General features: G+C 35.5%; 1 protein-coding gene across 2 annotated transcripts; it reads left to right on the top strand.

Moving 5' to 3' along the window:
- LOC110641144 (elongation factor 1-alpha) lies at nucleotides 1-2794 on the top strand. Of its 2 annotated transcripts, none has more exons than XM_021792759.2 (3): nucleotides 1-133; nucleotides 1035-1521; nucleotides 1682-2794. In XM_021792759.2, exons 2-3 carry the CDS (start codon nucleotides 1060-1062, stop codon nucleotides 2567-2569), a joined length of 1350 nt encoding a protein of 449 aa, XP_021648451.1. In that variant the 5' UTR covers nucleotides 1-133; nucleotides 1035-1059; the 3' UTR covers nucleotides 2570-2794. The 2 variants fall into 2 exon arrangements, with proteins under 2 accessions (XP_021648451.1, XP_021648452.1); XM_021792760.2 differs by having other exon boundaries at nucleotides 27-133; nucleotides 1051-1521.
- The last annotated feature ends 11366 nt before the right edge of the window (nucleotides 2795-14160 follow it).

The following is a 14160-nucleotide window of genomic DNA, read 5'->3' as shown; positions in this document are numbered from 1 at the left end:
CAAAACCGTAAATAATCATACACAGCCATCTCCGAGGAACCCTAACCCATGTCTGACTATAAATATCTGCATTGCCACTCATTCCTCTCTCTATTCTGCGTCTTGTCCGGCTCCTTACTTATCATCTCTTAAGGTGTGTTATTCGATACTTTCGTGTTAGTTTTCTTACTCTTTTTCTTATAGTCAATAGCTGAATTATCTATTGATCTCTGGTGAGTTTTGGCTATAATCCTGATGTGTTTGTATTGTCAATTTTCTTTTTAATTTCGTGTTACTGTTTAACTTCATCTGAATTATGCAAGGATTTTGTTAGATTCGTATTTCATTTACTGATTTATTGTTGGTTCGTGGATTTGTAACTGAAAGATTGGTTTTTTCTGATGCAGGTTTTTTTTTTTTACATAAAAAATTCTTGAATACGGTTTTGAATTTTTTCCTACCTCTTGGATTCGGATTTAAGAAAAAAAAAAAAACTTCTTTCATGCAAACTTCTTCTTTGGTTTTGAACGAATTTACTGGTTGTTGGCTTTCTTTGGAGGTGTAAAATCCCTAAAATGTCTGTTTATCGTGTTTCTCATATTCTTTTTGTTTGAAGCTTTTTAGTGAATTACTTTATTTGAATTATTATAATTTATAATTGATGTTGGGAGGCAGTGAGGTACTAGTTGGGATTTGATTATGTATTTTGATTTGTTGAACCTAATCACTATTATATGCATTTTGTTTTAATTTTAGTATGAAATTTTTGTTGACCCTGCAATGTTTATTCTTACTCATCAATTGTTATTCTTTTAGTATCTTTACTTTTGAATGAGTTGATTTCGTTATTACTTTTGTGATTGCTGTTGGTCTTCCAATCAAATCATGTCTATTGCTTGCCTGGTGATTTTTTTTTGTGGTTCCCCAATTAGCCATTTTTTTTTTTTTTTGCTTGTGGCTTTCTTTCTCTTGTTCGAGCTCAAATTATTCTAACCATACATTCTCTGCAAATATACTTCAAGTGGGAAACTTAAAACCTTTCTTTATGCGTGTAGTTCATATCAATTTTAGACCTCTATAATGGGTAAGGAGAAGGTTCACATCAACATTGTGGTCATTGGCCATGTCGACTCTGGCAAGTCCACCACCACTGGCCATCTTATCTACAAGCTTGGAGGTATTGACAAGCGTGTGATAGAGAGATTCGAGAAGGAAGCTGCTGAGATGAACAAGAGGTCATTTAAGTATGCCTGGGTGCTTGACAAGCTCAAGGCTGAGCGTGAACGTGGTATCACCATTGATATTGCCTTGTGGAAGTTTGAGACCACAAAGTACTATTGCACTGTCATTGATGCTCCTGGCCATCGTGACTTTATTAAGAACATGATTACTGGTACCTCACAGGCTGACTGTGCTGTCCTCATCATTGATTCTACCACTGGTGGTTTTGAAGCTGGTATTTCCAAGGATGGTCAAACCCGTGAGCATGCTCTTCTCGCTTTCACCCTTGGGGTCAAACAAATGATTTGCTGCTGCAACAAGGTAACAATCTTATGTTCGTGTTGTTGGTATTTTCTTGGTAGTTCTTACTCAAGACAGGAGAAGGAAAACTACATTGTTGAGATGTTGGCCTCATTAGTGGTATTTATGGACAAGGTTTCTGTTTACATTTTTATGGTTTTTTTTTGGCTCCCTTCCACAGATGGATGCTACTACCCCTAAGTACTCCAAGGCTAGGTATGATGAAATTGTGAAGGAAGTTTCTTCCTACCTCAAGAAGGTTGGATACAACCCTGAGAAGATTCCTTTTGTGCCCATCTCTGGTTTTGAAGGTGACAACATGATTGAGAGGTCCACCAACCTTGACTGGTACAAGGGTCCAACCCTTCTTGAAGCTCTGGACCAGATCCAGGAGCCCAAGAGGCCCTCAGACAAGCCTCTTCGTCTCCCACTTCAGGACGTATACAAGATTGGTGGCATTGGAACTGTCCCGGTGGGTCGTGTGGAGACTGGTATCCTGAAGCCTGGTATGGTTGTGACCTTTGGACCCAGTGGACTGACAACTGAAGTTAAGTCTGTTGAGATGCATCACGAGGCTCTCCAGGAGGCCCTCCCTGGTGACAATGTTGGGTTCAATGTGAAGAATGTTGCTGTGAAAGATCTCAAGAGAGGTTTTGTGGCATCCAACTCTAAAGATGATCCTGCCAAGGAGGCTGCCAACTTCACATCACAAGTCATTATCATGAACCACCCTGGTCAGATTGGTAATGGCTACGCCCCAGTACTGGATTGCCACACCTCTCACATTGCTGTCAAGTTTGCTGAGATCTTGACCAAGATTGATCGCCGATCTGGCAAGGAGCTTGAGAAGGAGCCTAAGTTTTTGAAAAATGGTGATGCTGGTTTTGTCAAGATGATTCCAACAAAGCCCATGGTCGTGGAGACCTTCTCTGGGTACCCTCCCTTGGGTCGTTTTGCTGTCAGAGACATGCGCCAGACTGTTGCCGTTGGTGTGATCAAGAGTGTTGAGAAGAAAGACCCAACTGGAGCTAAGGTTACCAAGTCTGCTGTCAAGAAGGGAGGGAAGTGAACTGCGCAGTTCAAAAGTTTTAATTATGTGGTGAAAATTTTATGTTACTATTCTAGGTTTTTGAGGTGTTATAATTGTATTGTGTTTTTGATCTTTCGGTGTCCATTTTCTAGTTGCAGCACCCAGAATTGGGTGCAAGACAAGCGGTGGCATCACATTTAATATTTTCTGAGATTTTGGTTTGTAGCACATTTTGAGGTGTTACTAAGGATATGTTCGAGACTCTTTTTTTTTCGTTTTTTTCGGAATTTTAGCCCCGCTATTTCATGGAGGTTGTTGCGAGAGCTTGAGGCTATTTACCCATTTTCGCGATTGGGTGCAGCATTTTCGAAATATTTATTATTGTCATCCTAGCCAATTGGCTTGTGAATGATCTTCTTCGGATAGTTGTTGCATGATTCAGTTTACGACGGAAAAATTAGATTAATGGTAGTATTATTTTAATATTTGTCCAACGCTCCAGCTCTGTTACTATAATTCTATTCATCTCTATGTCGATCAAGTTTCAACATTTAGCATCATTCATTCATAATATGATACTACAATAAGGTTGAATCATTCATGATTTACTACATGTTAGAAATGCGCGTGGAAATTTTAAATTTTTATGATTTTGATTAAATTTTTTAAATATATATATATTACATATGGAATTTAATTTTTATAATTTTTAAGGAAGCTTATATTTATGTAAGTGGTATTAAAATATAATATTATAAATTTTATAATAAAAAATTTACACATTATTCTCCACAGATTTTTGTATACGATTTGTTCTTAAAAGAAAAATCACCTTCAAAGGTTACATAAACTCGTGTTGTCGGTGGCCGAAAGATCAAACCTGCGATTAAAAGCGGGCAGGTGAGGTTTTATATTATATCGTATCATCAAATTATGATTCGTAATTGCTTTGGATGCACATTCTTTCCAATCCATTTGGGATTCGAAACATGGCATTTTACACTCAGTTTGGAAAATCTTTTAGGGGAGAAAGGAAAATAAAGATTGAAAAATAAAGAATATTTTTTTTTTGTTATTTTCTTTCTTCGAAAATAAAGAGAGGAAAAAAAAGTATGATAAATTTATAATTTTATCCATAGTATTTTAAAAAAAAATTTTAGAAAAGGATAATTTTATAATTCCACACTTTTGTTATTTTCTCTCCAAATTGGAGAGAAAATAACAAAGAAAAAATAAGAGTTATTTTCTATCATTCCCTTATTTTCCCTTCATTTCTAAACAGGAAAATGTCAATCTCAATTTATTTTTCCTTATTTATTTTCTTTCCTCTCCCTTTTCTCCTATCCAAACAGGGTGTTAAAGTTTGTTGGTAAACATTATTGTGGTTTGTGGTTGCCGTCATAATTTATTATTTACTAGTTTCTTTGGGACATATTTGTTCATTTATTTTTATATAACGTTTTATTAAATTTTCGTATTAAATATTACAATATTATTATAATATATTAATTTTTAATAATTAATTAAATTTAATCATTCATTATTATAGTATCATATGATAATGATTATATTTTAGTTAATTAAAGTTATTTATATTTTTAAATTTGTTTATACATTTAATTTATATATATATATATATATATATATATATATATATATATTAATAAAACTTTAACTATTTTATCTCTACACATTTTTCTTAAAAAATAATGTAATTTATTAAATAATTAATGTCAATGAGTTTTTAAGTTTCCCCATTACTATTAACATAAAAATGCATATCAACTATAATTAATTTCAAATTTCTTTATTTTCTTAATTTTGTAATATTTTATTTTTTTTAAAATATGGTGATTTTCAATAATCAATTAACTTTAGTAATTCATTATCATAATACCAAATTGGCATGATTTCTTTTATCAATTTTATTGCCAAATTTCCTTATTTTCCTAATTTAAGAATATTTTATTAGAATATATAAATTCACTTTTATACATTATAGATGTCACGACCCAACCTATGGGCCGGACCGGCACTAGGACCTGGGCCAGCCTAAAGCCCCCGAGGCCCGTAGTAAGCCTTAACTATTCATTAACCCAACTCTAAGGCCCATTTGGGCCCAATATCAAGAAAACAAACGGACAGAGTCCGGCCATAAAATGGACTTTCCAACGGGGAGTTTTCGACTCATCCGACCTGTAAACACAATAAACAATCCATTGGGGAGCTCAGCTCGCCCTCCACATACTCATCAACATAATAATAAATGGGAGCTCAGCTCCCTCATCCAATCCATCAAACAGACTTAAAATATTAAGTTTACAGGTCCAACATGAATATAATATTACAGACCAATTTCAAATAATTACTGCTAACACATGCGGAAATTCTAGGAGTAATTAAAATTACACAATATTGATAAACAACCTGCGAGGTAAAAGGCAGTTAACCTAACAAAATATCCTCCTGTGGCTGTAAAAATTTTTGAACAGAGTGAGCGTCACTCGAGAGTAAAATATCAATCTTAACTATAATCTCTATAACTATCTGAAACTAATGCAACCTGTAGAGTGAAATGCAACATACACAACATTTTCACATCATAACATCAAAAAGGTAATTGGAGCACTCACACACCCTGTAGTATCAATCATAACATATGGGAGCTGATCCCCTATACAGCTCTCTTAAATCCAACCTGGTGCCAGCGAATTACTCAAGCTCGGACTTCAACTTAATAACCAAATCGAGGGTCCCAGCGAATTACTCAAGCCGTGACTACCCCTCGAAGGAACGGGTCCCAGCGAATTACTCAAGCCGTGACTACCCCGTCCTATCCATAGTCCACACCACATCACACGCACGCCAACGCACGCACACTGCTCCAAATTACCACAACAACATCCATGGCATATTAACAGTTATAAATGCAACATAAATCGTGCCTAGAGTTTAACTAAATAAATATATGCATATAAGTGATGCATGGGCATGCTGAACATATGATAATATCGAAATTACAATTAAAATTAATATTTTACTCACAGACTTGACGACAAATTGGCGGAGGAAGAAGGTTGTCCTGCTCACCGACAATCATATTACATTTATTTAATACAATCTGACTCAATACAAATAAAGAAAAAGACCAATTACGTCCTAAGTCGTGCCGAAAATCCGGCAGAGTCTCCCCTATACCTAGGACCTACCCAACCTGCAAAAGGGCTAAAAACGCACTTCTATACTCACAATCCATACATCAACAGTTCAATCATATCACACAGCCCCTCCTGGGCCCATCAAATCAATCATCCATCACAATACTCAAAATTTCAATTTATTACTTATAATTGTTCATTTTTGCAATAACTGATCAAATAAGATCTAAAAATTATAAAACTCGCCCATGTCCTTAGAAATATTACTAAGCTATTGCAAAAGAATCGTAATTTTCTAAGCTACCACGAATATTTTATGGATTTTCAATCCTATTTAAGCACTAGAAAATTACGAAAAGAAAGGTTCGGGTTTACCTTTGCCGATTCGACTTCGAGATGCCCGACAATGGTGGGGTAGCCAAAACCTCGATCCAATTCGGAGACTTTTCCAATTCACTCCGGACAACTGTCGAATTTCCGCGAATTGAGGATACCTACACGAAGCCCAATAATAATATATAAAAAATCAGGGGTGTTACATTCTTCCCCCCTTACAGAAAATTCGTCCTCGAATTTTACACAAGGCAGAATAAAGCACATGATTATACATTGAACAGATAAGGGTACTTGCTACGCATATCCCATTCTAACTCCCAGGTGCACTCTTCCACTGACTGACTCCTCCACAAAACCTTAACCATAAGGATCTGTTTTGATCTCAGCTGTCTCACTTGGTAGTCCACTATGGCTACAGGCTGCTCCTCAAATGTCAAGTTCTCTTTTAGCTCTATCACATCCGGCTGCAGTACATGAGAAGGATCGGGAATGTATTTCCTGAGCATGGAGATGAGAAACACGGGATGAACGTGAGAAAGGTTGGGTGGTAGCTCCAACCGGTAGGCAACTGCTCCAGCTCTATCAGTAACCTCAAAAGGTCCGATATACCGAGGTGCCAACTTGCCCTTCTTTCCAAATCTCATGACTCCCTTCATTGGAGAAACCTTCAGGAATACATAGTCGCCCACTGCAAACTCCACATTCCTCCGTCTGGGGTCTGCATAACTCTTACGCCTCGTTCCTCGATTAAAGGAACTACCTCAAGTGTACGCACTAGGTCTACATCATGCACTTTCGCTTCCCATTTCCAACACAGAGGAGACCTACACTTTCTTCCATATAATGCCTCATAGGGTGCCAACCCTATGAGTGATAATCGTTGTTGTAGGCAAACTCCACGAGCTAGTCGCTCATCCCATCGACCTCCAAAATCCAAGACACTCATGCGAAGCATGTCTTCCAGATGTTTGGATCGTCCTTTCGAGGGTGGAAGGCCGTACTAAAGTTCAGCGTGTGCCAAGTGCCTCCGCAACTTTCTCCAAAACCGAGAAGTGAATCGCCGATATTATGGAAGCCGGAACTCCATGCAATCGACTATTTCTCGAATGTAGAGCGGACATGTATGTAGTCTTCTGAGTAAGAAGTGAGCCGATTTGGTCAAGCGGTCTACAATTATCCATATCGAATCATATCCTCGCGTGGTACGAGGCAACCTACCACAAAATCCATAGTGATCATTTCCCACTTCCATTCGGGATAGGGAGCTCTTGCAACTTCCTGACAGTCTCTGGTGTTCAAACTTCACCTTCTGACAAGTCAAGCACTTGGACACAAAGTCTGCTATGTCTCTCTTCATGCCATTCCACCAATAGCTATCTTTTACATCATGGTACATCTTGGTGGAACCTGGGTGGACACTGTACAGTGTGTAGTGTGCCTTTCGCATGATTTCATTCCTGAGGTTGTCCACATCGGGCACACATATCCTAGAACCTTGCACTAGGCGCCATCATTGGCAAATCCGAACTCACCACCTTCACCTTGTACTCTTTCTATAATCTTCATCAATTGTTGGTCTCGAAACTCTAACTCTGTCCCTCAAGTCTGGCCTCACTGAAAAGTGAGCCAACAATACCCACTCATCTGAAAGATCTAGGATTAAACCTTGATCCATCAACTCATGTACCTCCTGAATCAGCACTCTTCTCTGAAATGTGCAAGATTTTCTAAAGCATCTGCTACTACATTGGCCTTCCCAGGGTGGTACTGGATGGGGCAATCATAGTCTTCCAGAAGCTCCATCCATCTCCTCTGTCTCAAGTTTAAATCTCTCTGTTGGAAGATGTACTTCAAACTCTTATGGTCGGTGTATATCTCGCACACTTCACCATACAGTAGTGTCTCCAGTTTTTAGTGCAAAGACTACGCGCCATTTCCAAATCATGGGTGGGATAGTTCGCTCATGCCTCTTGGTGCCTTGAAGCATAAGCCACTACTTTTCCATTCCGCATCAAAACACACCCTAGGCCAACTCTAGAGGCATCACGGTGCAGTGTATCCTTCACCGCTCATAGGTAGTGTTAACACAGGGGCAATGGTTAGACCCTCCTTATCCTCATCATTATAACTGACTCTATCGAGCTCTCTTCCTGTCCTTTGCATCTTATCCACTTCCCTTTTCCTATTTTTGGTATTGTTGGTATCATTTCAACTCTTTGTACTTATTCCTTAATTTTAGTCCTATCTCATCCTTACACCTTTTCCTTCAAAGATGTCTATCCCATCATCAACTTTAACTTTCTTTTTATTTCTTAGTCTTATCTTGAATACTAGTTTCATTACTTCAAGAATTCTAACCCTATGATTTACTCCTACCATTCTTCACCTTATGTAACACTTATAATTACCCATAGAAAAATTTTTTCTTGTATCCCCTTTTTCCAACTTAACTATCGAACATTATCATTCCCTATCACCTTAGTAGGAAATTGCTTATCCTGGATGAATATGAGCCCCATAAACTATAAGTTCCATCCGAACTAACACTTGTAGGAAATATGTGTCATGCCTTAATTCCAAACAAGATACTTCACGTGTTCATTCTCCTTAATATAATCATATATACCCCCATAGCTTTCTAAACTTCAACCTCAAATTACCCATCAACAACAATTTCATCTATTGAATCTCAACCATAAATAGTACTTCCTCCAGCTCATAGTTTAAAACAGTTGCAAGCCTTAGTAGCTAACTCAATTTAACTCCTGTCATTACTCTGTTCGTCCTTTCATACTTAATACTAGGTATGCACTTACTGTCATTCTCATATTAGGAAATTATGTATGAATTTGTGCCTACTAAACTCTCAATAACTAGGTCTCATTGACTCAGTTTTTGTTCCTTATATAACCTTCTAGAACCAAAAGCACAAGCTAAACTTGAAAAGAAAGAAAATATCCTCTTATATTCAACTACACCCGATTGTCATATTATAACGTTTCACCTAAGTTTCTTGGTCTTTATCTCCAAATTTCATCATCTCCTAGCACAATTATGCTCTACCTATAAGTTATCATCTGCATAAATCCTTTACCGTACCATTTTCCTTCTTGACATAATATTTTATAATTTATTAACTTTACTTATACTCGACCTATGATTCATATCTATCATCGTTTTTATTGTGCCATTAACTTTTGTTGATTCCTGAAAGATTTCTCTCATTAATAAATTCTTCCAACACTAATTCCACCCTTATCTAGGGTCATTAATTTAATCCCTTAGACTGACTTTTATTCAACTTACTGCTTACTAACTTCTCTTTCTCTAACTATTTAGGTAGTCCGCAATACCATCGCACACCTTCTAACATTTACTCATTATTATTGTATTCCATACCTCCATCACTTTTCTCACTAATGTGATCCCATTTTGGGTTTTCCATCCTTGTCATTCTCCTTGCCAAGAATAACACTTAGCCTGTCCTATATCTTAACTTTGTTCCTTTTATTATGAGCTCTTTAGGTTGTCCTTTCATTTATTTCCTTTGTCTTACCCAACATAGAACTTGACTATTCTATCCCTGGTTCCATTCTTCTTCCTAACATAATAGCTGTACTTGCTAACTATATCTTTCAGAGTCTCTATCGCGTTATCATATGTCCTGCTACTCATTTGGTCCTTTGACCACTCTAGCTAGTACTTCCACTAGCATTTAGATTATATTGCATCTGCAATCAATTGCCCAAACTTTCATTCTGCACTTTCTTTATCCATTGGCCTTCTGTGATTTATCTTCGCTAATTTATTACTCTTAACACTATTATAATTAGATTATACTATTGTTTTGAATAATTTGAAATTAGAAAGGAACTCAAGAAATTACCATACTTTTATTGTATGATCTCTATTCTTATCCTTTAACTTACATAATACCCTTACTACCTCGAGAACTGATTCTGCAGTAATTTTATTTATTATTATTTTTATTATTATTATTATTATTATTTTCCATGTTTACTCAATTCCAAAACTTAAGATTTCGCACCCAAACCCGTCATCCAATTCAAAGGATTTACATCCATCGTGATCCGATTATATATGATTCCTATAATGGAACTTGTATCCTCTCCGGGATACCCGAGCCAACTACTCTCTACCACACTCTACAGTCCATCCGGGACACTATTCCATAAGTCATCATTATCGAATAACCTTCGATCCATTCGAAAAGATAGGACTATATCCTAACTTGTCGCAACAAAGGTACTACATCTACCACCTTCCCGCAACCATGTCAAGTTAATGACTCTTTTATCATATCATAGCTCTATAAATCATCAATTCATAGTTTCGACCTTCTCTAGGTAGTAGAGTTGTACTTTATTCCATCTTGATACACACAAGGTATACTATTCTCACTCTATAAGTGTCACCTTTACTTTGCAACTAGTCCAAACCTCCAGTCCGATGGCAACTCTTGATGTAACTCTAGCTCATGTCAGTAATCGAGTCACCGACTCTAGTTATCACCCAACCGTGACCTTTCAATATTCTAACTCTAGACTCTTAGCCGAGTTCCCAACTCCTCTGCAAATATAGAACTCGCTCGCATAAGCGTACCAAAATGAAGCCATCTCAAACACCCTCATTATGGAGCACCACGGGATGCACGCAGCCTCTACACAATAATCTCATGTCACGGAGCGGACATCGAGAACATTGTATAGTTACTACGATACGTCTCCGGCGGACTAGGTCTCCTAATTTCTTATCTCTCCGAATCTTCTATTATCACAAACTTATTCTAAGGTCATCCATATCCTCATCCTTATCTAGGCAACCGATTTCAAGACTCACCTTTATGTACTCGTGCCTTGCACGAAATGGGTACACCATTTAAACCCATACTGACAAAATATAACATTTCTTGGAGTACGTATCCTCATGATAGATCTCACATGTCTACTAACTCTATTTCACATTTCTGTGTACTCCATGAAAATCAAGACACTAACTGAGGCACTTTTATATTTCCCGAGGTATAACGCAGAATCTAGAAACAAAGAATTACAGAAAAAGACGAAACAGAATCCTATACTCCGCATGTAACATCCTAACAAGACTCCTTTTACACTCCCATGTATATTATTTCCCATGAATATAGAGCCTAAGCTCTTATACCAACTTTGTCACGACCCAACCTATGGGCCGGACCGGCACTAGGACCTGGGCCAGCCTAAAGCCCCCGAGGCCCGTAGTAAGCCTTAACTATTCATTAACCCAACTCTAAGGCCCATTTGGGCCCAATATCAAGAAAACAAACGGACAGAGTCCGGCCATAAAATGGACTTTCCAACGGGGAGTTTTCGACTCACCCGACCTGTAAACACAATAAACAATCCATTGGGGAGCTCAGCTCGCCCTCCACATACTCATCAACATAATAATAAATGGGAGCTCAGCTCCCTCATCCAATCCATCAAACAGACTTAAAATATTAAGTTTACAGGTCCAACATGAATATAATATTACAGACCAATTTCAAATAATTACTGCTAACACATGCGGAAATTCTAGGAGTAATTAAAATTACACAATATTGATAAACAACCTGCGAGGTAAAAAGGCAGGTTAACCCAGAACAAAATATCCTCCTGTGGCCTGTAAAAATTTTTGAACAGGAGTGAGCGTTCGACTCAGAGAGTAAAATATCAATCTTAACTATAATCTCTATAACTATCAAACTAATGCAACTGTAGAGTGAAATGCAACATACACAACATTTTCACATCATAACATCAAAAGGTAATTTGGAGCACTCACACACCGTAGTATCAATCATAACATATGGGAGCCGATCCTATACGACTCTCTTAAATCCAACTGGTGCCAAATATTACTCAAGCTCGGACTTCCACTTAATAACCAAATCGAGGGTCCCAGCGAATTACTCAAGCCGTGACTACCCCTCGAAGGAACGGGTCCCAGCGAATTACTCAAGCCGTGACTACCCCGTCCTATCCATAGTCCACACCACATCACACGCACGCCAACGCACGCACATTGCTTCAAATTACCACAACAACATCCATGGCATATTAACAGTTATGAATGCAACATAAATCGTGCCTAGAGTTTAACTAAATAAATATATGCATATAAGTGATGCATGGGCATGCTGAACATATGATAATATCGAAATTACAATTAAAATTAATATTTTACTCACAGACTTGACGACAAATTACTGTGGCGGCTGGGCGGAGGAAGAAGGTTGTCCCGGCTCACCTGACAATTATATTACATTTATTTAATACAATCTGACTCAATACAAATAAAGAAAAAGACCAATTACGTCCTAAGTCGTAAATCCGTCTCCCTATACCTAGGACCTACCCAACCTGCAAAAGGGCTAAAAACGCACTTCTATACTCACAATCCATACATTAACAGTTCAATCATATCACACAGCCCCTCCTGGGCCCATCAAATCAATCATCCATCACAATACGCAAAATTTCAATTTAGTCCTTATAATTGATCATTTTTGCAAAAACTGCTCAAATAAGCTCTAAAAATTATAAAACTCTGCCCCGCGGTCCTTAGAAATATTACTAAGCTATTGCAAAAAGAATCGTAATTTTCTAAGCTACCACGAATATTTTATGAATTTTCAATCCTATTTAAGCACTAGAAAATTACGAAAAAGAAAGGTTCGGGTTTACCTTTGCCGATTCCGACTTCGGGAACGCGCTCGGGATGCCTGACAATGGTGGGGTAGCCAAAACCTCGATCCAATTCGGAGACTTTTCCGGACACATCGAATTTCCGCGAATTGAGGATACCTACACGAAGCCCAATAATAATATATAAAAAATCAGGGGTGTTACAATAGATTATAAATATAAATAGATTCTTAATTTAATATATAATAACTTTACATTTAATATAATTTTCATTGATTTTTTTTAACTCATTATTTTTTAAAGTATATTTACATTACTTTTCAAGTTACAATAGAATTACACTTAAAAAAAAACTTTTATATATTATTTTCCTTTTATTATAAGGATTGTAATATTTTCTATAATTTAAATATATTGTATGATATTAAAGTTATAATATTATAGATAAATAAATTTTTAAAAATATAATATTTTATTTTTCATTTTTCCTTTTTTTTATAAAAGACTTTTTCCCTTTTGTTTTCACGTAAAGATGTGTTTTTTCTATAATTTGTAATTGTGAGCTTAATTGTATTTAAATTAGAATTTATTAGCATATTTTTATTGTATATTTTTCATTTTGGTCAGTCTTATTCACTTAAAATATATTAATTTATTTATCAAATTAAAAATCTTATAAATAATAGAGTTATAATTAAAAAATATTAGAAGAATAATATTATAAAAAAGAATAAAAGATATGCAGTAAGCATTAAAGATTTAATAATATTAGGATCTTTCTTTCAAAAATTAAAAAAAAAAGTAGGACTTTAAGTTACGAAATTTTTTAGTAAATTAATAAAATTATGAATTAATAAATAGGATTACTCTTATATGATATCTAAAGGGTTGATTTTTGCTGTGCTTTTAAGAGTTTAAGTCATATTTTATTTATATTTCATTTTTAAGCAAATTGATAGTCTTAATAAAAAAAATTAATTAATTAATTTTAATAACCATTTAAATTTCATCATTTATTTCATAATATTAAATTATTATGGGTATTTTTAGTAATCTCAATGTTTCCCTTTATTCCCACTTTTATATAATTAAAATAAGTTATATTTATTTTATATTATAAGTTTATAAATATTTAAAACAATTAAAAAATAAATTAGTGGAAGTAAAATTTAATGTTTAAGGTATTTATTGATTTTATGTTATTAAATAAAATAATTTTTAATTATTTAATAATATTTATAAGATTGAGATTATAGAATTATTATGTTAGAAATTATAATATAATTTTTGGAATAAGTGGAATTATTATTCAAATAATATTAAAATTTGAGTTTATATTAAATATAGTAATATTTGAGACTGAAATTATTTATAGATTTAGTGATGAATTAACTATAAATATGTTTTTATTAGTTAAATTAACATTTTTATTAATAATTAATTAACA

This window comes from Hevea brasiliensis, chromosome 4, assembly GCF_030052815.1.
Source record: "Hevea brasiliensis isolate MT/VB/25A 57/8 chromosome 4, ASM3005281v1, whole genome shotgun sequence".
Taxonomy (NCBI): Eukaryota; Viridiplantae; Streptophyta; class Magnoliopsida; order Malpighiales; family Euphorbiaceae; genus Hevea; species Hevea brasiliensis.
This window is presented reverse-complemented; position numbering and strand designations above follow the sequence as displayed.

Excerpts from the sequence above, each read along its gene's own strand:
- LOC110641144 (XM_021792759.2), top strand. The coding sequence starts at position 1,060 with ATGGGTAAGGAGAAGGTTCACATCAACATTGTGGTCATTGGCCATGTC. Across the intron at positions 1,522-1,681 it reads TGATTTGCTGCTGCAACAAG|ATGGATGCTACTACCCCTAA; the intron begins GTAACAATCTTA and ends TCCCTTCCACAG.